This window comes from Camponotus vicinus, unplaced genomic scaffold (assembly GCF_025532165.1).
Source record: "Camponotus vicinus isolate PSW18456_S1 unplaced genomic scaffold, iyCamVici1.0 SCAF_14, whole genome shotgun sequence".
Lineage (NCBI taxonomy): Eukaryota > Metazoa > Arthropoda > Insecta > Hymenoptera > Formicidae > Camponotus > Camponotus vicinus.
In genome coordinates, this window is record NW_028141950.1 from 1206175 (window position 1) to 1233189 (window position 27015).

The following is a 27015-nucleotide window of genomic DNA, read 5'->3' on the forward strand; positions in this document are numbered from 1 at the left end:
CGGCACCCGCCGTTATTCGAGAGGGGGGGACCAGACAGTCTTCCGACTGTACGTTAAGCCATCCGGTGGCCCTTTGTGGGAACCTCGGGACATGTACTGGTTAACGCGATCTTGTCCGGATGCACGTGTTGCCAAATGGCCGCGGTGATTGGTAGCCAGATGCTCGGCTTGTAAACTACTCATCTTGGGTCCCCGACCCGAGTTTCGATGACGAAGGGCTTTGTTCTCTGCGGTTCTGCCAAATTTTCCTCCCTCATTATTATTTGACTTTTTCGATGAAACATGTAATTATATGAAATAAAAGAGATAGATAGATAAATAAAAATAATTCCATTTTAAGTAATATACGTATGAATAAAATGAGAAATATGTAAAACGAGTAAGATAAATATTTATATCTATGTATTTACGTCTCTGGTGATTATATAATTTTCGATCGAATAAAGTGAAATTAATTTTGAAAGCAAGTCAAACAATATAATACACGCTACAGTCACAAAAACGACCTAGGAACGGAATATTGACGCGAAATCAATAGCACGATCAAACGCGTATAATGATACGAGGATAAATCAGATTATTTATAATTCCCTATGCCTTCGAATAATTAATTTTAGCTGTTTGTTCGCAAATGCGATGTAGAAGCGTTTATCACGCTCGACGACAACAACGTTGCTGGAAATAAAAAAAAATAGCAAACGCGATCGAGAGCTCGGTATTTGGTTTAAAGGGAATTTGTAACAGCGTATTTTCAATTATACGCGCGCGCCAACACACGCACACACACACATATACGCGTGTGCGACTGCACTCCTTTCTCGAAAATGAATGTCATAAATATTTTGCCGGGGAAACGCGAACGTACATGTGCAGCGATACATTAACTTTGTCGTCCGAACGATAGAACTGTTGTTCCATCTGTCCCTTTTTGCGCCGCGATATTTCAGCGTCAAGAATCAAAATGCGTCAAAGGGCCCGGGCATCGCAAAGCAGTTTGAGAATTAACTTGTGCACCAGACACGGGGCGATATGCGCAGAGATGTGTTAGATAAAAAATGCTACGTAAAAAGAACAGCGGCGTACCTCGCATCTGCGCCAGACTAGAAGGTTCAGGTGAGCTCGGGGAAAGATACTCGCGGGCTTTGTTCGCGACTAATTTTTGCCGCCTTTTCGAGCGTTTCGTTTCTTTTCGTTTCTTTTCTCTGTTTTTCGTTCGCTTCAAAACTAGGAACGCCCGTCGAAATCACGTAAGCGTGTAAGACGATTATACCGTGGCCTCGAGTTTTCTCCGCGCAAAAATACGAGTAAAGTACGAGTAAAATTTGATATCGCATTTATACGATATTTGTAAAAATCGAATCGCCCTTTGTAAAAAGGATTATAGAGAAAATTATCCGGTGACAAATTCTCATTGTCGCATATATTTCAAATCATTGCAACAATGAGAGACAAGTATGCGAATAAAATATCACACACACAATTTTTCAATTATCTCTGCAATAATACACATTTTTTATAAATAATGTTTTTGTGAAATATTTAATACGGAATTTATATCTCGAACCACATTGTTGGTATCAGCGCCAGATCTGTAGAAAAAAAATAAAGAGAGATCTGTAGAAGAAAAATAAAGAGATCTCTCGAAATTGCGAAAAATTTCGCTCGAAAGAGACGATGAACCTCCTCACTCGCGTCAATCTGCATTTGTCATCCTCTCGCTTTTCGTACTTTGGCCGTAATGCTTCTCGGATATAGCGGAACATTCTCAAAGTTCACGCAGAGTTCCAGAGTTCTTCGGCAAGTTCTTCAAGGACGCTAGTCCTTGAAGGAATCAAGTGTGCGCGCGTCGAAACTATCGATTCGCGAAGCGCACCCTCATCGATCTCGACTCGTCTTCCTCCGGATGTAATATTAACTTTACCCTAATTCAACTCGTTACCGTTATTAATTCGGGAGTTGGCGCGGCGCACTCGACAAAGTTCAGTCGAGTCAACTCAATTCCTTGGCGAATTTCGCGGCTTCTCGAGCCCTGAATTTGGGGTAGCATCGCGCAAACAGTCGTCGGTGACGTTACACCACTCGCCGGCGGTAACGACCGAAATAACGTGGAAACACGACCGCGAGCCGACGCCATTTACGTCTCCGGTTCCACTGGATTAACGTTCCGCCCGTGCTCGCGCGAGCGCACGAGCGTTTCTCGGGCGACGCGAATGACTGTGTAAATGATACACACACAATGTATGTGGAACGTCGCGTTTCCTGCATATCCGAGTCACCGAGTCAACTCGCGAAGCTCCGCTCTACATACTGATTCCGGTAGTTAAACGCGCGAGTTATTATTCAGGGAAGAAACCGCGCGCCTACGCGTTGCGTCTTTATCGCCGCGTCGTCAGTTTTAATTCCAAGTTTTAATCGAAGAATTTTTAAGCAAACTTAATTTCAAATAATTAAGAAGATAGTAAGGCTCTAATTCGTAAATATTAAGATATCAAAGGCGTATAAGAGCCAAACGCGGGTGATCGCGCGACAGTTTCACAGAAAATTAATTTTTCTGTGAAACTAATATTTGTGCACAGGGCACGGATTTTTGTCTTGGTTAAACCCCAAGTAAAATTTATAATCTCAATTCGAGATTCTTATAATACCCTTCTTACCCCCCAAAGAAGTTATAGGCGAAAAATAATTAATTTTAATTTCAACCTTTGGATTCAAAATTTTCAGCTCGAAATTTCACTCTGCGCGTAAGCGGGATAAATTTATAATTATGTCTTGTAGTTTTGCCCTCTGAGAAACTTTGACCATCCCCGCGGCCAATTTTTTCTCTCTCTCTAACGTGTTCCTGTTTACTCGCATCGCGAAAATTCATTGGAAAATATCGCCAACTTTTCTCATCCCGGTGCGATGTTTTCGCGCCGAATATCGCCTATTTCTCCCGATTTCCATTGAGATTTTAACAAACTCTCTTGACAGTCGATTCTCCGCGTCGAAACTACCGAGTTTCGCGATTTTCCTAGACGGCTCGCGAACTCGGATTTCCGCTTTCCCTGCTCCAAGTTTATTCGCCAAGCGATCTTACTTGAATATACAGCAGTTTGAATACTTAACAGACCTTCAACCGAGTCACGAATTGCGTATGAATATGAATACATGCCTCATATATATCTGACATGCTTAATACGATCATAATTTCATACGTGAATTGTTTCGTATCTCGCCAAAGAAACAAGAAAATGTCATTTTTATTTTAAATATGTTTGGTGCATTGCACATTTATTTGATTTAAATAATCTTAATTTTTGTTATATATTTTCTTATCTTTTATCGCTTATTAAAAGTCTTATCGCGTTATCGATAATACATAAAAGTCTGAAAATTTTTAGCCAAGTAATTATTTCAGTCGACGAGAAAAGAACACAAATATCTAGTTGTGTGACATTTCGTTCATTGCCGTCATGTGTAATATATATCGCACTCGCGAGACATGAATGACGGAGCAGTTGACTAGTTTGTTCTCCGTTTAGACAGAGATTGCGATTATGTAACCCACGCACTCGGTAACTGGTTCCTGCACACTTGGCATTCGTAGTACACACGTGACGGAGTTTTAACTCTTTCGGAGCTGAATAACGTAGCGCCATGTGCGTTTCGCTGTAAACATTTGAGTACTGCATATGAAAATGTCACACTTGCGACAAACATGCATTTCAAATAAAAGTAAACTAGAATTATATAATTCGGATGTTTTTCGGCTCTATTTCTATCGAAATATTCTACTAAAATTTCCGATTGAAATAACTCGCGAGAGAATTTACAACTCAAATGGAAGAGAGAGAGAGAGAGAAAAGTATGCACTTTTTGGAATGCGTAAAATATTTGTATAAACATCTCGCAGCGTTCTAATGAAAGGGATGGGAAATATTTAGCGCCAATCTCGGAGCACTTTGTGTATCCAGTTTGTTTACGTTCCGTCTTTTCGACCTATTCGCGCGTCATACGAAGCAGCGGCGGGGTTTATTTGAAATGTTGGCTCTCTCTCTGTCGCAAACATTCGCGTCGCGTGCGGCTTCTTCTTTCGCCGACGAGCTGATACTCAGCTGATGCTGAAATATCCACTCGTTGTGCAACATACACCGCGATCGTGTGTATCTCCATCGCCCCTCGTGCGTCATCGCGCATATACGAGAGAAATAAAGGTAGGGCGAGAACGCGCGTGTGCATGGCATGCGAGCCAATCATAGTCTGAATTCATGGGTGGCCTACTTTGTGTTAGTTGGCCGGATTCGTAGGTAGGTTGTCTGGCCTCGATGGCCTTTCGACCCGAGTGCAGTTTTCTCACGAACCTCCTTCGGGCGACGCGCCGATGTTGTAGGTACGATACGATATAGACAGTGAAAGTGCATAGGAGAAAGAGAGAAGGAGAATGCGGCATATTATAATGTAATCTTGTCGATAATCCATTATCGCCGGCGGATACATTGTGTGTGTTATCTTTGACTTGCCGGCAGAAGCTGAATTTCAATGCAAGTTACACACCTTTACATTACCGTGTGTATATTGACTCATTTTATTTGAATCATGAAATTAAATTTAAGACAACTTTTGAGGTTTAGATTGTTTATACAAATATTTTTTCTTTCTTGATTCTCAATTTGATTTCTTTAAATGCCAATTGTCTTTGTTTTGTTGTATTGAATATTAGGAAAATAAACAATTAAATATATACCGTTTATTACATTTATATACAATATTTAATTTTTTGTTTATTACACATTTCTCAGTTTTTTTAAATGAATCATTACTATAAATTATTCTTTATAATAATTCCAGCTATTTATACGTAAAATTATTGTACCTTACGTTTATTAAGTTTATAATTTTTATTTTACCAACTCTTTTATTTACTATAAATGGGAAAAATTTTTCTTTAATCTCTCTAATTGATATCATAAAAATTCAACAGTTGAAAAAAGTGTCATTTAAAGAATATAATAGACAATACACATAATTCTCTCACAATTATATAAAAGAGAGAAAAAGAATTTCACGCTTGTATTATAATTCTAATTTAAATTTTACCTTCAACCATTTTGTGTTATAACGTCAGCTAGGCTTATATAAACTGTCATGTGTGTATATATTTTTCTGAAAAAAAAAGAAATGTATTTCTGGTGTCTCAAAAATCCGTCTATCTGTGTCGCTTTTTTTTTACTGTCAGGACCTCTACCTTTTCTGATTTTCGAATAGACGACGATGGCGAAAGGCGACGAGATACTTGATGATCACGAATCAAAAGTTCACCAAAAGTTGTCGGCACTCAGACGATTATTTTAAAGTGAGAAAAGCAGTTACGAGTACGCATAAAGAATGGTTAAAGTGCTTTTTTGCTAGCGGTAACGATACACTTTGCTCCGCACTTTATGCGTTCGACTCGTCACCATGTGATCCGTCTTAGTTTTCTGTATCTCTCTTTACGATTGTCATAATAGTTTCAACTTTTTACGCATCTCTTTTTTTCTTTTTCCATCTCTTTTTTTTATTCATGTCGACTTCCTTTACGACGATGCGGTACGTGTAACTGGTCGTTGAATTTTTTTTTTTTCAAGATGATCCAAATCGCTCGCGCATTCGCGAGCTTTATTGCCTCGCAATAAAATTGTGCGTGTGTTATTTTATTATATAATACTGTCTTTTACATTATTCTCGCCATTAATGTTATCCTTCAATACTTGTTATAAATTCTTGACACAATTACAGTATAATAAATTTTAATTATGTAATATATACCATACGCGATTATACTCGGTGTATAATTAAAAATTATTTATAACCGATATTGTCGTAAGTTAAAATAACACGGTCATACTATTTGATATAATTTTGTCTGAAATATGATAATTATCTCGATATGCCGCTCTTATATTACGCCCATATTTAACCTGGAAATATTTCAATCTCATCCATTGTTATAATCGCCATGCATTAACTTTTTACGCTCGACGTATACGCTTTTTTTTTCTTTTTTAGATTCGCTCGAGGCTCATTTTTTTCGCCGCTTCTTTCTCTTGCCGCATGAATTTTCCAGACATACGGCAGCAATTAATAGCACGGCGGGGAAATAATTTTCACGACGACCGCTTTTCCGGCGAAACTGCGTTTTCGATGCACGCGGGTGCACGCGCATATGTAACGGAGACAAAACGCGCAGTTTTAGCCCCAATGGACAATCAGGGATGCCATTTGTCGGCGCGCGCGCGCGCGCGCAAGAATTGTTCGGGTAGCTGCTGAAAAACGACAGTAATCTCGCGAAAAAATATACATTCATTCCGCGCACATTATCCGAGCCCCACTCGTCGTCATCTCTCGACCCTTCGCGTGCGTTTCTTCTCTCTCTTTCCTCCTTTTTTTTCGCTCCCAATGCACTAAATCCGCCCGGCAAAAAACGCGAATTTTAGTATCGCACCTGTAACAGTCGGCTTCCATATTTTGTAAAGACTCATGTCGCTTAGATTTAATTGTTATCTCTCTCGTGACGGATAAATTACCTTTGGAGCAAGAAATTACAACGCGACGGATATGGATCGATATTATAGTATTTTTGTGAAACGTTTTATAGAAATATTAAATCTGATATAAACTCTAAAAATTATCCCAGGTTTTTTTTAGAACGTCGAGATAGTTGGCACTATGCGTCGATATCCAATATTAATAATGTATGGTCTGTTGTTCGCGGAACAAGCTTTACGTAAACCGATGAATTGGATAAACGACATTGCTCTGAAATTATTTTGCATGAAAGGAACTAACGAAGAGAGCCGAGATAAAATGTCGACTATGTCGAGTCAATGAGCCCGTAGTGAATTATCGGAATCGACAACTATTGTTCCCGATCGCCGCATGCCTCGCCGAATGGCGAATCGATGCAAAGCGAAAAATTTACACGTGCATTATAGCTTTATTTCTACTCTTTATTTACGCTCGATCCTTTATTCGAACCAGGGAAAGCGTTCCAATGCATGGAGATTGGAAGAGAGAGAGAGAGAAAGAGAGAAAGGAAAAAAGATTGAAAGAAATAAACTCATCCTTAGGACTTTATGTATACGCGGTGGCTGAAAAGACAATAAAATAAAAACTGCAGTAGATAATCGAAATGTTAATGGACGCCTGAGAAAACCAGACAGAGACTGAAAAAATGACCCGGTATATAAGTCATAGGTGAAAATATTATTGCGCAGGATGCGAACCGCGATTGATAATGATTGTCGATGTTTGTCTAATATTTCATTTAAACCTCGTCTTCTCGTTGATGATTTCATGTCTTCAAGTCGCGTCACGTTTAGTTTTAATTATATATATAAAAGTATTACATATTTTTTCAATAGAGTAAACGATAAAGAACAAATTGAAAAAAACGTCGGCTACTTGAATGGAGATCTATATCATCGATATACTTGCGCGATTATTCAATCTGAAACATTAAGGAATTTTGTCCAGTCAGTCAATTGATAAGAGCTTGATAGTCCAGTTAATTTCAACTTTATCTTGAAAAGTTTAGTTTAGTTTAAGGCTTAAACTGTCAAGGTATTTAATGGTGAAAATTAAAAACTTGCAATGGCCTCGTACAAAGTTTTCGTGAGGAAAGAATGCTGCTTTTAATTTGATGCAGAATCCGTGACTAGAAAGAGACTCCTTATCTGAATCCGGAGCATTTTGTACATCAGCTGCCAACTTTTATCTTTTTGCCGCAAGACATAAGAGAGATTCATCATTGCGATTTTAACTTGGCGTTCTCCAATTTCTTTTGCAAACATACAATAAAAATTTTAGACAATCGGATCGTATCGATCTTCTCCTGAACGTGAGAAAATATCTGGTTTTGCTTTTCCTCGGGCGTTTCGCAATCATATCATGAAGAACGAGAAACGTAGCGTATTCCATATTTAAAACCAACGAAATGAAACAAAAATACTAATGTCATACGAAAGAACATTGCGATCTCTTATGTGGAATATCTTAGAAAATCTGTGGAACGATAGAGTAAGAAACTGTTAAAAACGATCTCTTTTTACCTTATTATATAACGCAATATTGAAAATTAAGATGAAACGTGGCGAATTAAATTTCAGATTAATTTCAGTTTATCTCTCGCGTAATTTCAAGTGCATTTTATTTCAGCAAAAAATTTATTCAGCAAAATATTTCAATATCGAGGCATAGAATTTTTCCAATAGAAAAAAAAATCATTCGCGCAAATTCTCCGAAGCATTGAATTAATATCACATTACATGGGTTTACCAGAAACATACAAACGTATACAAACATTCACGCGCAATAAATCCTTCCGTGATATAAATCAACCCTTGTCATTCGCGATGCGATGCAGCGGAGAGAAACATTAAGAACTCTGAGGGAGGATGGGCATAGAATGCCGTAATCGCGGTGTAACGAAGATAACAAGGACTTCCTGCATACTTACGAATTGTATCGCCACCCATGAATTTTTCCTCTCTCTCCCTCTTCCTTTCTTTCCTTCTCCAGTGCGCGAATCATCTAGAAAGCTCGACTGATAATGACGCCTGATTACAGTAACGATAGCATCTGTCATTCTATCAAAGCGAAGGGACACTTGGTTCGCGTTTTATTCTTCGTCGTTGGATGTCGTAGCAGCTTGTTGCATAAAGCAAACGATCTGTTCGACATTGCTTGTAGAAGAATAAATAACTGAAAAATTGCGTTTAAAATATCGAGAAAATATTCTCGAGTCGTACATTGATAATTTAATGTTTTATTAATGATGCATCGTTAGTGGGATCTGCGAACGAGAGACGCGCGCGAATTACATTATCATAAAATAGGAAATTCCGAGAACTTGCATGAGAACGTAGCGCACGCACGCACGGCACTCGCTGCTTTTTATTTCAGCACGAGGGGCAAATTTTTGTTCGATGTAACGTCGACTTTAAGCTAAAGTAACAGCGCCAGCTCGCTGCGCATCTCTACTAATCCGATTATATCGGCCGTTTTAAAGTTATTCTGTCGGGGGTTCTCGAGAGAAAGGGAGAAAGAGCTCTCGGCTCTGAAAGAGGGAGGAGAGAAAAGGAGAGGGAATAGCTGCTTTCCACGGTTACTCTCGTGTTTTTCTCATGAACATAGTTCTGCTTCTGCCGTACGCCGGAATTATGCAGTAGCCTCCGCATCTCTGCAGAATCCTTGCAGAAGCTCTTTCTCTCTCCGGGGAGAGAGAATTCCTTTTCTTTTCTTTCCTCTTCATATATATATATATATATATTTTTCTTTTTTTTTTTTTATATAAATTAGCTCTTTGCCTTTGCGCGTTGCCAAAAATGCCCCGCGACTTTTCCAGGGAAGAACAACAATTTTCCACGCTCATCCTCTCTCCATTAGCGTAGTTGCTTAACGTAGCCTTACGTTTTTCGAAGCCGGACTTTTCTCCGGGCTTTTTTCCTTCAGATTTCAAAATCCGCGAGCGAAATCTTATCACAAGTCGTAAACCAACTCGCGCGCCACTTTTCGAAAATGTCTATTCCCAAACTTTACTCGCTTACGAACATCGAGTCGCAGCCGCGGGAGAGAGTAACTACGCGAGCGCAAGTTTGATAGGTGGTTCACCTATATACGTATCGGGATTATCCAAAGGGTCGCCGCGTGCGCAGGTTCGTGCTTACAGCGATCGCGGAAATCGAGCGTTAATTTTGTTCGCAAACTGCCTCGCCTGGCGAATGGTAGCGAAACACTCCATCGCAACGGCTATTACAAGACTATTATTAGCAGATCGACTATTGCAGTTGCATTACAGTTTATGCTATTAAATACTCCCTATCGTACAACCGTCGAATTAAAATATTTTATAAAATATTTCATTAAAAACATCAGAGTCCTACTTGATTAAAAATATAATGAAGTAAAATCTTATTATCTATGCGTAAAAAATGGGAAGTAGAAATGGCAGAAAAATATACGTTTGTGAATTTAATTTATAATTAGGTAAATAATATTATTTTTTTTTAAATACCATACAATGCTTTCGTATATATTTTAACGTTGAAATATCCTTCGTGAAAAGCACGCTTATTCGTGCATTGGTTTGTCGTCAAAGTTGGCCTGGCAAAGCCGATTTTTCGTTTCATTCAGAATGAAAGACAGACGAGGAGCGAGGGATTTTTGCGTCAGATACCGGATATTAGTCCTGTCGTAAGCGATGCGACGCCTCGAAAGGCCATGGGGATGGGCATAAAAAAAATTTTCGACGCAAATAGCGCTGAAACTTCAAACGAATTATATATCCGGCCGCCCCCTCGCTTTCCGTCGAAAACCGAATTAGACCCCTTTCCGACAAAGGGTGGGATACGAGCAAAGGTTCGAGGGTGAGATACAAAGGCCAGAAAGTCTGGAAGATTCGCAACTGTGAACAATTTCAAGATTTAAATTATCGCATCTTAAACATAATACAGTAAAAATATAGAATTTAAAATTCTTGTTCTCTTAATTTTAAAATTATAATTTATACATGAATTAACTTAATTAATATATATAAATTAATTAATAATTCTCCCTGCAGCATATATAGATAAAGATTATAAAGTTCCGATTATTTCTTTTGGTAATTTATAACGAAACATGGAATTTTTTGTAAAAGAAGTTTTCGAAAACATTTTTCTCAACTTTATAGCACATAAGAGAAAAATTTGATAACGGAAATTTCTCTCAAACGATCGAATGAAGTACTTTTATACTTCGATATTGAAATCGATGAGTCTCGATGAATTGATCGTTCTTGTGAACGCGAGACTCGTCGTCTATCTCTTTGCGAGATAACAGCTGATCCGGAACACTGAATTTGCCATCAATTAAAGCTATATGACATATCTTTCCATTCGTTACTCTCGAACGTGCTCTTGGATATTATCGTGAGAACTTGACCTTTCTCGCGCAAAGTATATAAATTCGTCCAAAATTAGGCTACTGTGTCGCATCAATTTTACACGCATTTATATTCAACCAACAATAAAAAAAATGCCGTGAATAATTTTGATTGATTAAATTGATTACCGTGATGAAATATTTATTATACTGTATTAATACGTGCCGTTTAAATGAAAATAAAGATTTTAAGGCGATAAAAATTTCCTGGCTTTTATACAGAGTGTTCACGGACAAATTTAAAATCCGTTTCTTCATAGCGAAAACATTTTAGTAAGAAATTTATTTCAATTAAATCTTAACTCAAATTTTTATTGAAATTTAAGATTATTAAATAAAAACAGAATTTTTTCAGTATTTATAGTCTTACGCTTAAATACTAAAATTCTGCTTTTGTTTAGTAATCTTAATGAAATTTTAATGGAAATTTGGATTAACTTTAAATTAAGCTTACTCTGTAATTGTCACTTTTTCGCTTTTGAACTCGCACTATTTTTCTTTGGTTATCCTTTAATCCGAGAGAACTTTCAATTATTCTAGAAGGTTTTATGCAGATTTGTCCCTTACGATATTTTAAGACGATAATTTATTTTTGCAAGATTAACCGATAATTTGTGGCGATAGCGCGATCGGAAGATATCGAAAACAATACCGATGCGAATTAAGTAATAACACCTTGAAACGACAGATTCCGTAGCGATGTAATTCCGCGCATAAACATCCGCCATCCAATTACCCGGAAATGCAATTTCCGGAGTAGCGAAAGCACGGCAGCATCCCCTTCTTATTCCAGCGTATTTCTTCCCACGAATTTCAATCGTTCGAACATTATGGAGAGCAAAACTTATCGACGAATATTAATATGATCAGATTAATGATTCCACGTTGCATTTTGATATCGATGTGATAATCTAATAATATTTTAATAAATTATCAAAAATTTTATTAAATTATTTTTTAGTAAGATTGAAAATTAAAAATTTTTTAAAATTTAAATTGCTTCAAACAGGTGCATTTACTCATGCATAATTTTTTTAATAAGATTTATCTGTTATAAAAAAATATTATGTTGATAATTAAAAATTTTTTTATTCCTTTTTTATTCGATGTTAATCTTTTTAAAATGAGGAGTCCAAAACGCGCGCGACGACTTTTGATTGTATTGATCGAGGAAATAACAAGATTTCGAGATATTGTTCGTGGATGTTTTGAGAAATGTGTTTTCGCCTCGATTTCTCTCTTCGTCGAGCCGACAAAGGGGGAACGAGAATGTGTTTGCGAACAACTGGAGACCGGGGGGGTCGTTGGTTCTCCGGGTACGCAAGCGACACTCGTGTTGGCCTTTCAATCAACGTAATTGCCGTTCGATCAAGTTCGAACCTGTGCCAATCCCGTGCCAACGGCAGTGTGCCCTCCATGCTCTCCTGTTCCACGAGATTGAAAAGTTCCTGAGCTTTCGCGCTGAAACAACGAGCTCGATCATGGAGTCTTTGCGCAAAAAGGACGGGCGCGTCGGATATTTAAAATTAATAGACATTGTATTGTTTATCGTGAAAAATTATCTTGCCTCGATAAATTACTCATCCATCATTAATAAACAAATTTTCTGAAAAACTAATTCGCTATTGTTAATCGATAGATTCAAATTAATAAATAAAAAGTTTTTTATTCGTGCAGTTTCCTAAGGATAGAGATATTTTACAACGAATTTTATATGATTTTGTTGCACATGGGAGCTACTCTGAGGCACTTAACAAACATTATAAATGCATATTTTCTTATTAAAATATTGATATTTCGTGCTTTTGAAAAAAAGAAACACACAGGATCTTACATAAATTGTTCAAGCTCTAGTATTAGCTCCAATACTGCTTGAGCGTGGAATTATCCATGGACTATTATGTTAATAATTTATGATTGCAATATACACAGCATGTTATACTTGTGCGCGTGCAGCTTTCATGGCTGCAATGTACATCCAATCGGTGTTACACGTAAATATTAATAGAGGCACGCTAATCGCAGTGCTCTGAACGATTCTAGTTCTACAGCGTATTAAACACGTGGCTGTTTCCGCTAAATGATAAACATGTTGATTCACTGTCAAGCGAAAATCATCAACCTGATTTTAATAACGCAAATGATAATATAAAATCACTCGTTTTATTAATACATATTTAACAATATTTTCTCGTGTAATTTTTGACATTCTTATTGAAAATTTTCATCCAAAGATTTTCAAATCAATGATTAAATTTTGATTCCGACATTTAAAAATTTGCGATTTAAGCAGTTTTTATTGCCTTGATATATTATATCTATTTAAATAATAAAGGAATATAGTGTGGCTAAACTTTTCAAGTCAAAATACAAAATCTGTGAAATCTCATACATCTTTTTAAACAAATTTAAAAGATCGCACGATTGTTGGATGTACAAAATTAATTATGCCTATATTATTTAAGGCAAGATTAAAGAGAAATGCGTAACAAAAACGAGCCCTGACCATACGTCACAGTCTTCGAGGCCATCTTCCCTCCCTCCTTCCATTTCCTCTTCTTCTAGAGTCAAAACATCCCACGAACGTGGAGAGCCCTCTCAGAATGCGTGTTCTCCATCTCGTCGCGTACTCCGCCTATCTCTCGCGGTCGAGATCGTATATGCAGCATACGTGCGTGTGTGTGTGTCTGTCTGTCTGTCTGTATTTGCGCGTGTGCATGCACGCTTGCGTGTGTGGGTGGACGGCACAAACGTGGATTATATCGGCACATGCGCCCCACGCGACTGTCGCGTCTCGGCGGAAAAGCGGATATAGCCGGCGGCGTGTCAAAACCATTCCGCCGCCCGTGCCGCGAGTTTAGTACGGCGTGGTTCTTGGTTGCGGTTGGACGAGGCCGCGGACGCGATGGTTACGAATCGTTGCGGTCGCGCCGTGAAAATCGCCCGTCGGGACGACGCTTTTTGACAGAGATTCCTCCCGTCGTGTATTTGCGCGCGCCGGCGCAAGTCGAGTCTCCCGGTGTCGAGTCTTTCGGTGCATAAGAGATAGGCGAGCTTGGAGTAGCGAAATATTACAGATAATTGGAATCTCATCGAAATCCCTTCGAGCGCATCTCCATTTTTTTCCAAGCTACTTTAGCTCGATTGTTTATTTCGTCAGAGTAACGTTGACAATTTGCGCGAGATTCCATTCTTTATTTATGATTCACGTTCGTTTTGTCGCGTGTCATAATGGACATGCATCATTGTTGAGGAAAGCGAGCGAAAACACACGGTGAGAGAGACACCGAATGACTCTCGGACTTTGTTTTTGTGTCGAGTAACGTGCGGGACAGTTTTGAAATTAAAAGGAATTTTTTTCCATTTCTTAATGACACGATATCTCTTGGAGCGAATCAGCGCACGTTTCACGGATATCTTCGCGTAGAAAATTCGCGAGGCCAACGCTCGTGATGTATACGGTACCCAGAAATGTGTTTGAAGAAAGTGACTCGGTTTCCTACTAAAAACGATGTTGCGTCTGAGGCAGTGAAAAAGTTTGCTCGTATATTACTCGGCTCATACACGGAACGAATAGAGCCGGCAACCTGTCAAAACTATTTCGTTGAAGCTGTGAATTCAGCATCTCGTGATTTCTTTTTCGTGGTCGCGCCGAAACAGAGAATTGGAGCATAATCGACATTAAGGTACAAGGTATCATTCGCAGTCGTATAAAGGTGCAAATTTAATTAATAAATAAAATACAAAATTACAAGATTTTAGATAATGCATTAATAAATGTGTACATTATAATATACACAAATTTATAAAATATTAATTTTATCATTGCCTATCAAGGCTTTCGTTTATGAAACTTTGCGCATCGCTTTCTTCTCGGGAGAGAAGAAAGAATTTTTCATTAGCCTTTTTCTTACAACTTGTATATATATGGATTAGTTGATAGTTTTCTAAAAATAATTTACGATTATTACATATGCTTGTAATGTATATTTGATGAGAAGGGGAGAAAAAGAGTAACAGATTCTATAATGTATAGTATTTTATAATAGAGTAATACAACTCGTCGAGAATTGATGTACCTACACTTTGAAAGATTGATCAAACATTTTGCGCATGCAAAGAATATTAATATAACAATGAATGTATTTTATGAATCAACATTGAGAAAAAGCTACAACGAAGTCCACAATAATTTTACGCGATTTTTATTTTCATAGTTTCCGCAGAATAATTCTCTCTATTTTTCCCTCTTTTTCTCTTTTTTTAAATATGGCATTTTTTACTTTTACATGCATTTTTCGAATTTATTTTATCCACGCAAGGTACAAGTTCTTTGGAAAATGTACAACTGAATCGTTACAAAACGTAAATATAACAGCTTAAATTTCTACCGCAGCAATGTGTTTTGCAGCTGTTCGGATTACCATTAATTTGCAACGAATGTTCGCCGCTGATTGCCAAGCCGTGGAGGCACCCTCGTACAAAATACGATAATTTTGTTTAAATCGCGCCGCACATTCAATGCTAATCATTCGATTTTAATTACATATTTACGTCGGATGTGTACACATATACGTGCGCATATTTAGTAAGTAAAATTCAAAACCAAAAGCGGGACTATTTGGAAACCTCGCGTGAAATTATAATCGCGGAATTAAAATGTGCACCAATGATCTGAATTGATAAATGCTTTTACGAAAAAAATTATTTTTACCGTTTTAACAAGAAATGAAATGTAAAACGTTGTGTAGACAATAATATATTTTATGCAAGAGTATAAAATATAAAAATACACGTCCGACTAAACATATAGAAGATCGAGTAACGAAACGAGTTAATACCTTATGGATAATCATAACGTACTGTCGACGGCGCGACATTTTTCTCGGCATGCGCTCGTAACTCGAGTCACGTAACACGTGAGAGAGAAAGAAAGAGAGAGAGAGGCGAAATAACAAACGGCAGAGGCGTAACGCGGAGCGGCGGAGCGTTGAATAATTCTCACGTTTTAAAAGGCGCCCAATTTAAAGCGCGTCCGAACACGCGAAATGCAGCACGCGACGAGAAGCGAGCCACGGAAAAGATCGAGAGAGAAAGAAAGGGAGATGGGCGAAAGAAATCGTTTCTCTCATCGAGCGCGAGTTTCGAGTACAGAGTAGTCGGTTGCCTATTTGAAAAATTGATTTTACATCCCTTGCAATTTGCAAAGTTTTCCTGGGAAAGAGAGAGAGGGAGGGAAGGAGGAAGGGAGAGCCAGCGCCCGTTTCTTGAGGAGCATCTTTAGGGGCTTCCGCGATGTCATTCTTCTGTTTTTACTTTGGGGAAAAGAGTTCTTCGAGAAATGCACATTCGATCGAGGATTTTTTTAGCCAACTGACGCATATCATTTCGTCGATAGATTTTAAAACTGCCCTCGCAATTTGTCCTCCCGATAGTTTCTAGCGAAAGGATCTGATCGAATGGCGCGATGACATTCTGCGGCATTGTCTCGCCGCCGAAGATTAATTGAAACAGTAATTGACTCTTACTGTTCGATTATTCGAACGGCTGAACGTCACAGTAGCAAAAACCCAATATTCTTTCTAATATTTTTAAATGGTTTGCATCCATATGGAGGTAGTCATATCCTTTCTCTTTAATTCATATAAAAATAGAAAATTGCAAGCAATTCTCATTCGTTTATAAAAAAATTTGTGATTTATACAATACTTTTCGGAATTAGATATTTAATGACGGTCTATTTAACTCATCAATTAAAATATTAAAATATTATGTTTTAAATAAAAATATCTTCTTTTAATATAACTTTTGCTCAATTTTTGGAAAAAAAATCGTTCAAGATTTATTCTCCTTCATATATAGATAATTGAATAAAATATTAAAAATTACTTTTTTGACCGTCCATTATTTAGTCATTGCAATCCGCAACTTGTTTGTTGCAAGACTCTTGTTCGTAGAGACAGAAACTAAGTATCGATTCGATCGGATAGATATTCCATCAATGGTAGAAATTTTCAAACTTTAATTAAATTAGCAACAAGACGAATTTTATCGGATAGCTTCTTCCGAGACTTTTTTTCTTTTAAAAATACTCGAATTAGAGACCGATTGCCTATTGTCGATCAATACAATATTAGTCTAATTAATTCGCGCCAAGAAAAATTTAAAAATTGCTAATAATTCTTACGATTGTCAATAAAAAAAGTGTAGGAAATATAATGCTAATAGGATAAAAAGCTAAAATGAATGCTTATAGTAACAAAATGTTACAGGTATATTTTTCGCGATATAAAATATGTTGCGATATGAAAGAGAGAGAGAGAGAAAGGGAATGAATCGCGTATGACATTGGCTAAATTTCGATTTGAACGTCTTTATTTTTTTTCTCGATGCGTTGTTCGATCGCGAGCATATCGAACTAGACACGATAACGCATCCTCGACACGTTTCATCGTCCTGGTTGTGAACGGACAAAGGGATTATGTTCGGGGCGTCGGTCGAATGGCTGGAGGACCGGCACCTGACGAGCATCCGGCCGTTCTCGTGTCCCTCTCGTTTGTCTCCTCAATCTCCTCTCACGTTTTTTTATTAGGATCCTCGTGAAGAAAATTGAAGCACTCGATGCGGAACTTTGGAATCTTTTTCATCACGAGAAGAAGCGATGACGTAAGAGGGGGAAGGGGATGGGGATACTTGAAAATTAGGGCGTATTGTTTGAATTTTTGGATTCGCATTTGACAGTTCTAGCTTTTGCGCGATTCATGATATTAATTATTATATCATTTCGATGAAATCAATCGTGACAATGCGCGATATCGAGAATTTATGATATTTATATTATCAACTTAATTGGACTTTTACAATAATACGGATTGTTTCCAACGGCTCAAATGTAAATCACTTCAATCGATTCTCATCGTTTTGTGACACTGCAAACATTTAGAGCATATGTCACATAGATTTAGTGCTCGGTTCAAAATTTCATTATCCACGGGAACTAATGTAATTAATTTTATTTTTATTGATTTATTAGTCATTCAACTCCATTTGCTAATATAACGATGACGCATATTTATTTCGTTTTGATATAAACATAAAGTGGTGGCATAAATCATATTTTTCTTATAGAAATTAAATACCAAAGTAAATATAAAATATATCGTGCATCATGGTGATATAATTAAAAGAAACAGAAGACGATATAATTAAAAGAAAACAGAAAATATTATTTTTTTAATAATAATTATTATCTAATGAGTGTATATAATTAATGAATAATTGTACAAATACAAAATAAATATGTTTTCAGCTTCTTTTACCAACTTATTCGGTCAGTCAACTTGATCGTAGATTCATCCTCGAATTATCATTATTTTCTACCATTGTTCATTCTCTTCTACAAACTGTTTCGTTACTCGCTCATATACGCTTCGATAATGTTGACGTTGGCTGGCCGGGTTTAATCTCTTCATGAATTTTCGGACGAGCAGTTTCTATCGCGTTTTGCGCTTGAATCAAGTCGTTGCATTTCCTCCCTCTTTCTGTCCCTCGTTCTCTCGTGTATACGCATCGTCTGTTATGCATGCGTTGAGTTAATACCGAATTAAACTCTAATCCTTCTAACTCTCGCTTCCTTTTAGCTAACCCTTTATCCTCTTCGCCTTTCTCTTCTCTCTCTATCTCTATCTATCTTTCTCTCTCTCTCTCTCCCCCTTGTCTCGCTCCGGTTTCCCTCCACATGTTGGTGGAATTATACAAGAGACGCGATCGATTATCGCGTGAAAAGTGACCGTATTGCGATGGAGGTTTTAGCGAGCGACAAAAGGTTCCGAGGAAATATACCGTATCTCTAATTCACAAGTTTGACCTTATCGTTGGCTGACTGAATTAGTTTTATCTCCATTTATTTATTCCTCTACTATACTCTTAATTCGCGATTTCGAAAAATATTTGTTGATATAATTTGCGAGAACAATTTTGATTTGCAATTGATTAAAGATATTTACGAATCTGTCACGTTTAGTGGTTTATTTGCATATAATTGGAAAACTAATGATGATTACTATCATAAGATAAAAAAAAAACTTTATGTTTTGCATTTTCATTTTTTTAAAATCATTTATTTCCCGTTTTTCATCTCGTTAATAAAAAAAAATAAATTGCGTACAATTAACGCGACGTGTAATAATCATTATTTATTATAGTTGGATTTAATATTCTCTCGTAGACGTTTATACATCGCATGCCCTTTTTATTCAAGCCTATAAAAATGCTATATTCTGTATTACGAAGACAGATGGCTATTTGCCGCAAATGATGGAACTAGGAAAGTGAGAGAGAAAATTGTTAGCAGAGGGTTGATCGATCGCATTTCGACCAACCTTGGCTAGTCGCGAGTAAAGATACGTATATTATATCTCGCGTGGAAAAGTCCAGGTGCACGGATTATTACGATCTCCGTATAAAGTGAGGGTGCATCGAGCCGTAATTTTGCATCGTCATACTGAATATACGATAAACATTAGGGGCATAAGCGTTACGCAATTGTTTACATTTACGACAATGCGACCAACAATATCAGCAGTAAGATGATAATTTTTTTAATTCGAGTCATTTGGATCTTTATTCGAAAAGAATATACCTAATAAAATCACTGTCCTCTTTCTTTCTCTCTCTCTCTCTCTCTCTCTCTCTCTCTCTCTCTCTGTCTAATTCCCTTTTATAGTAACCTGTGTATGATTGCTAAAGATATTTTATCGTCCATGTTCCCGACAGAATAATTGAATTCAATGAAATTAATTAATTCAATGTAAATCTCCCTTATGTTCTCATCTCGGTGAGATTAAAACATCCGTATTTCGATCGGTCAACGATAAAGAGCGCGGTGTACACGGCATCGCAATTAATTATCATTAATGATCATGGCTACTATTCAAAATTTGATTTCGATTCATTGTGCTCCCGTGTTTCGGCATGAAGCTCTATGCATTATCATTACAAGCTTATAAATTTGCATATTCGCAAGAACATTTTATCCACAAAATTATTTCAACACAAAATATACTAATATCAAAATTTTATTCAAAATTAAGATAATTATTTGTTATTTCAAATTTCAAATTTTAATTGCATGCAAATTCGGGAAAAATTGTTATTTAAAAAAATCTTTTCTCTCTTCAAGGCCATTCTTCTGCCGCGATCCATGGAGCCGATGAGAGACGAAGCCAAGGATCGATCGTCGATCGTCGTTGCTGATGCTACATCCCTAGATGAATCACCGTGATCTATGAGCTTACAAAGTACGCGAGTGGCATCGAGTCGATTGAATTATGTACAAGATACTACGTCGCGGCTCCGGCCGCGTGTTCGTCCTCGGCGTGGTGGTGCTGTCGCTCCTGTTGTGCCTGTACTACGTCAGCCAGGTCCAGGCGCCGCCGTCGTCGTCGTCGTCGTCGTCGTCGGGTCATCCCGCCGCCGCCGCCGCCGCCATCCTAAACGAGGAGCTCAGATACGACCGCAGCAGCCTGACCTCCATTACCCCGGATTATAGCGAGTCACCGGACGCCCGAGTGTCGCTCGCCACCTGTCCCGTAATCGTCCCTCGAAACGCAGACATCGACGCCCAGCAGGAGTTTAGCAAGTTTGACTTTCAAGTGAGTCCGCTCTGCTTCTTTGCATCCGGGGGAAATCTTCGCTCTTCCTTCATTTTCCTTCTTTTCGTACTGATTCCCATGAGATATATTTTTCCACACATGGTGTAGACGTTTAATAATTTTGCAGTGTCTTTTTCTTTTGCACTCGAGAAAAATGAATCTGAATATCCTCATTTAGATGATTAGTAAAGTTAAGAATAAGGAAAGTGGATCGAGGATCGAGTTTTCTCGATAGTTTTTTTCGCCTATAAGATTATCTTTAGCATGTACCCTTGGCGCGTAGTATTTATGTTCGCGAAAGTTTTCGCGGAATATACGAGCGGCTAAATTTTATACCAATACTTCATAGACGGTCCGCGTTAAGTCCGATCGTTTTAAAAGTACCGCGTCATTAGCCGCGGAACTTTCGTCGTCCCCCGCGAGAGTCTGTGAACTTTACTGATTTAATGGTTGGCCATTGTAATAAGAGAACTCTTCCATTTACGCGCCATGTAATGAAAAAGTCGTTTACCGCCATGTCGCACACTTTGCTTTTAAAAATTTCGCGATGAAATGATGGAGCTTGATTAATTAGAAATTAGTATTTTTCGAAATATGCGAGAGATCTCATAGGAATCGTCTATTAATTTCTGGCAGCCAGCTCTGTAAATAGGGGTCGTTAAATTGTTAGAAAGTAGCGTTGAATGAAATTGGCACATTTTCGTTGAAATTACTTTCTAACAATCTATTAGTCACCGTTTTCAATAAGTGCCACGTTTGCTTATGCCGCCCCTGGCATACTTGATAAGCGGATGCGCAGTCTACAATTCAAATCTTCTCGTGTTCGCCTAATTACAGAGTAACCGGCCGCCATTCTCCGCTGCTTAGCTGTTCATGGCAGTAATTTCCGACATTGTATACTTGCGACGGTTTATAATCGAGATGCAAAGGAGCATTGATTTCGCTACTTGACGAGATTTGCTTCGTTACAAGAATATCGTTAAACATCTGTTTGACGTAAAAACATGATGTCAGAGTAATTATTTTATTTGTCGTCCATTAAATCCATATTTGTAAAATTGCAAGCTTATATAATTACGCTTAAAAAGTAAAAAAAAAATATAGATTGTACTTACAAAAATTTAATATTTTATAAAATATTAAACACACGTTTAGGGTAAAAATATATGTGATAAAATTAAAATGATAAAATTCTCTCGTACATTTTTATGTTTAATAATTTGTTTAATAATTTTTAATAATTTTACAAGATTTACTCAACCAACTTAAATATTTCGAGCCACGTGTTAATTAATTATTTAATTTTACCGTTGAAATGTGAAATTGAATTTACCATTTTGTATGATGTTCTCGCTTTGAGCTTCATTTCCATTGAACCGTAGTGTATAAAAAAATTTTGCAAACAAACGAATGCAATGAATTTGGATGATATGTTTATGCTTGTTACACAGTTGAATATGTGAACGACGGGGATGCAGTATCGACCTCTCACCGTGCTAATTTAATTAACCGGCCATCCTCGCGTATCGAAAAATTGACGTTATTCCGTAGCCAATAGAATAGAATTGTGGGAAAGAGGGGAGGGGGAAAAAGTGCTGAATCGAAGCACATTTTGTTCGTGATCTCGTTCATCGATTATTTATGGCTTCGCGTGACGAACGAGGTTCGCGGTGCCGAAATTTTTATCGTACACGCGCCGCTGTAATTTGGCGAACGCGCCGACGAAAAAATCTAGTTTGTCTCGTTTATACGAGACATCCCTCCGTGGCTCTCGCGCAACTTGTCACGAACAAATGTTTCTGATAATGCGACTCAACTTTTGCGTAGCGGTAATAAAGAACATTGTGCTTTTTTTTTTCGTTTACTCTTGGCCGTTATGGTGATTTTTACCGACTCGACCTATCGTTGTTTTTAATTTTTTACACACAAATTGCATTAAATTTTTGCCGTGTTTATTTCCGTTCGTTTCTGTTTTGAAAAAAAGTCGAAATCGCAGCTTGCTCTCTCGCAAATTTCCACCTCAACTTGTATTACTTCCACAATAAAATACATAACCATGCATAAACACGCGCACTCTCTCTATCTTTTTCCTCTTCTCTCCAAATTTATCCATATTTGTAGTATAACAAGAGTTTTAAAACGCACTTTTAAAAATTTCCGGCTAATTTGAATATTTCGTTTTGAGGGAATTAGCGGTATTAACTCGACTCTTGTCAATTTCGACTCGAATTTCGTGTCGAAAATCAAAACATTTGGCACAATGTCGGTGTTTCTGTAACTGGGATGTGATGATAGGGCTCGAAAAATCGCACGTTGCGTCGATCGAGAAAGACTAATCGAACGAAAATTAATACGTCATGCGATAATTTGCTCGAATCTACGACCTCGATACGTCAGTTACACACGATGAAAGACAAATCGAGTTACGTTGCAAAATGAGCAGCAGCGACGACGACAGCGGCTAACGACGTTTCGAATTCGAGTCGCAAATTGAATTTGACGTTATCGCGCCCGCGCTGAAAATTGTACGCACAATTCCATACAACCCTACAAACGTTACTTTGGTCTGATCCGACATCACCGACGGATTAGTCGGCTACGACAGTGAAGGCCAATCGCGCTTAATTGCCAGTCAAGGATGCTCGTTAAATTCGCTTTAATTCCATGCCATGGTCGTCGTCATCGTTGGGTATGGAATTTCGATAATGCCTTGTTGTTGTTGCCGGTGCTTCCGGAACGGAGTTACTTAGAACGGCGAAAACTTGCTTTGAGACGTTCCGCCGCGAGCTCTGGTGTAAAGTTGCTCATCCATCCGAGCATTTATTAATGCGAGCAAAATGAAGCTTTCCTTTGCAGAGCACGTGCTAATTTCAGCACGCGGGTGCGCAAATAATCCAATTATACCTATTAAATTTTAAATAACACTCGACGTACATATATATTTCTTTATGAGCTCCGACATAATTGCAACCTTGTATACTTTTTTCCAAATAATTTTTTTAGCTCGCAGAATATCTTTATGCAACTCGATTAAAGTTGATACTTTTAACTCGCTGATAATTTGATTTATGCGAGAGCGCAATTGGATTATCATAGATATATTTGCCGAATCAATTGCCTTCCATTTCGAGAATGGCTTGCCGGCGCCATAATCAAAAGTATAACGTAATCTCGCGCGAGCAGCGCAGCGTTTCCAGTGAGTGAGTTGCATATTGATGATCGCATTGACGACCAAGCACTCAAAGAGCAAAAGGTTGTATTTATGATAGCCAGCCGCTATACTATACATATACATATATATACACACACACACACACACACACACAGGGTGTCCCATTTTAATCGATTACCCCGAATAACTTTTTTAATTTTGGTTGTAGAAAAAAACGTTTCAGACAAAAGTTATATGGTTTCAAGGGGGACATGAGACGGTGCCATTAGTTTGACTTTGAAGAGTCAGCTGAAAGTCACGTGAAGGTCACCTCCAACTTTTTAAATGGGACACCCTATATGCTTTTGCATATTCTTATAGCTCATCTCGAGAGCTTTCCAAAACACTATAATTAAGTTAGTTTTCATTAAGTACTTTCCGAGTTATGAGGCTTGAAATAATTTCTTAATTTTACATAAACTGTAAAATATCTTGTAAAATATTCATTTTTCGATTATCTTACCTTAATACTTTTATGTACAAAATAATGAGAGGAATCAATTGGTGTAAAGAAAACACATAGTTATTTTTAAGAAAAAAAATGTAATTGTTAATTGCAAATTACATTTTTTTTTCGAAACAATTATGTGTTTTCTTTACACCAATTGATTCCTCTCATTATTTTGTACATAAAAGTATTAAGGTAAGATAATCGAAAAATGAATATTTTACAAGATATTTTACGGTTTATGTAAAATTAAGAAATAATTTCAAGCCTCATAACTTGGAAAGTACTTAATGAAAACTAACTTAATTATAATGTTTTGGAAAGCTCTCGAGATGAGCTACAAGAATATCCAAAAGCATATAGGGTGTCCCGTTTAAAAAGTTGGAGGTGACCTTCACGTGACTTTCAGCTGACTCTTCAAGGTCGAACTAATGGCACCGTCTCATGTCCCCCTTGAAACCATATAACTTTTGTCTGAAACGTTTTTTTCTACAATCAAAATTAAAAAAGTTATTCGGGATGATCAATTAAAATGGGACACCCTGTATATATATATATATATATATATATATATATATATATATATATATATATATATATATATATACAGGGTGTTGCTAAATTCGCGATAAATATTTTAATGACAAATTCTTTGTAACATTTTAAGACGAAAAGTCTAATGTCGAGGTTATAAAAAATAAGAGGCTATGAAATTCTTGAATATTTTCACAATAATTTCACCAGTCAAAAGTATCCGATTCATGGAAGCACCTTTACCATTAGCCATTTTGTCACCCCTGACCGCGCGAAATTCTAGCTCTGTCATCAGTGATTTTTAAACTTTTCCCATTTGAAAACTATTATAGCCTCGACATTTTCATATTAGATTTTACATCTTAAAATGTTACAAAGAATTTGTCATTAAAATATTTATCGTGAATTTAGAAACACCCTATATATATCCCGCCATAGTTGCGCGCGGACAGATTTACGCCGATTACCGTGTATTTATTTCTCGACATTCGTTACCGCGAGCGTATCCCTTTTATAATTCATCGCGGATCGCGGAAAACATCAAACGCCGAGTATCATTTTAGCGAGTTAGTAGAGTACATTTAGAAAATTATACCCCGGTGAAACCGTGTTTTGCTTCGTAATCCGTTGACTGCAACAATCGTTCCGCGTAACTGACTATTCGTTTACGGGAATAACATTATTGGCAAGGGATTTCGTATTCGGTTGCAATTTATTAGCGTTTGTTTGATTTTCAGAGAGAAAGAGAGAAATTGCGTGCACGAGTACAATTTTCGTTATGATTTATCGAAGACTTTATTGAGAAGTAAATGTATTTCCGTCAAATTTATGATAAAAGTTTTGCGAATCGCGCAGAAATATATCACCGGGAAATATGAATTAAGCAAAATTCCGATTTTGAATATCATTTGAAGAAATAAGAAGTCGTTTTTAGAAATATTTTCCTTTTGTTTCATTTATTGGCGTACGTTTTAATACATCCTAGACTCTTTCTTAATTTTTCGAGATTCAACAAATATTTCCAAATCATCAAGAAGCTAATCACGATTCCGGACAAACATTCCATTCGGTCCAAGCGACAATATTTCATTCGTGGCCGACGTTTCCGCCAAAATTCGTTTTTCTCTCGTCGCCGGTGAAGGTTTCCCAGTCGCGTTGGCATGGGACGGTGTGGTCCGAATATCTGCGAGGCGTACAATATTCCGGAACTTGCCATCTCGTTCTATCTCTCTCGCTCTCTCTCTTTTTCTCTCTTCCCATTCGTTAGCAGACTACATTTCGCAATTTGCTTAAGCAAACCTTCCCAGAAATTCATATCCGTCCCCCGAGCCAGTCTGGCACGAAACGCGTCTACAGCTTCTTCTCGGGTAAGCACCGTGCATCTGACGTTTTTAAGACGTAATCCTGACGTGATATTTTCTCCTTGTGCGTGTTCCGAGGAGGAGTTGAGCCGAGAAGACGGGCTGGATATAGCTCGCAATTGGGGTGTTGATCCGTCATCCGTTTAAAGAAACGAGTCTCTGAAACATCCTGCGATATACTTTTGTATCTCTAAAGCGATTTATTAAATATGCTTGACACGCAAGATTTTAAAAGTGTCGCGTTAAGCAAAGTTTCTTGCGCGTTGAAAATTGAGGCCACACAGAAAAAAAATAAGTGTCAAATCAAAACTTGTATACTTAAACTAACGCGTTCATTGTTTCATATGTACGCAACAATTTATAATCTTCTTGGAAGAATTTAATAATTTTAAATTTCAACAATATTATAGTCTTATTTTAATATTGTAATTGTCACCTCAAGAATATATAATTATTTAATTCTACTTTAAGAAAAATATAATCTTTGATTTAAAAATGTTATTTTCTATCTAACATTGTTTCTTTCTATTCAAGAAAATTAAATCTTAAATCATAAGAATATATTTTTTTCGATTAAACTATATAAAATGGCTTCATTCACGTAAGCAATTATTCAAACAATTATATTTTTCTTTAATTAACTCAAAATAATCTCATTTCAAGATTTCCGTGTTAAAACTAAATATATTTTCAAAACAAGAATGTCCTTCTTTCTGTGCACGTACAAGGAAATAATCAAGTGCAATAAAGTATTTATGCGAAGCAAATCTAAAATTAAATAAATTACGAATAAGACTATGCGTGAAATTTTCGATCGCTTCTTATAATTACAATTTTACGAGTTCTTTTATCTAAGCATATTTAAAGAAA

The 27015-nt window shown here is 37.2% G+C and overlaps 1 protein-coding gene and 1 long non-coding RNA gene across 5 annotated transcripts in view; one reads left to right on the forward strand and one right to left on the reverse strand.

The window, feature by feature from the left end:
- Alpha-man-iib (alpha-Mannosidase class II b) overlaps window positions 1-27015 on the forward strand; it is a 129707-nt gene that overhangs the window by 37962 nt on the left and 64730 nt on the right. The window contains exons 1-2 of one of the 4 annotated variants that reach the window (XM_083089109.1): window positions 13808-14631; window positions 20120-20591. The exons of 1 other annotated variant lie outside the window; for it this stretch is intronic. In XM_083089109.1, coding sequence (XP_082945235.1) covers window positions 20268-20591 — 324 coding nt within the window. In that variant the 5' untranslated portion in view covers window positions 13808-14631; window positions 20120-20267. Of the gene's footprint in view, window positions 1-13807; window positions 14632-20119; window positions 20592-27015 lie in introns of those variants that run through there. 2 more of the 4 variants (XM_083089110.1, XM_083089108.1) reach the window with 2 other exon arrangements.
- LOC145965507 (uncharacterized) overlaps window positions 25718-27015 on the reverse strand; it is a 77071-nt gene continuing 75773 nt past the window's right edge. The window contains exon 4 of the long non-coding RNA XR_014436744.1: window positions 25718-26304. This is a non-coding gene — a long non-coding RNA (uncharacterized LOC145965507). The remainder of the gene's footprint in view (window positions 26305-27015) is intronic.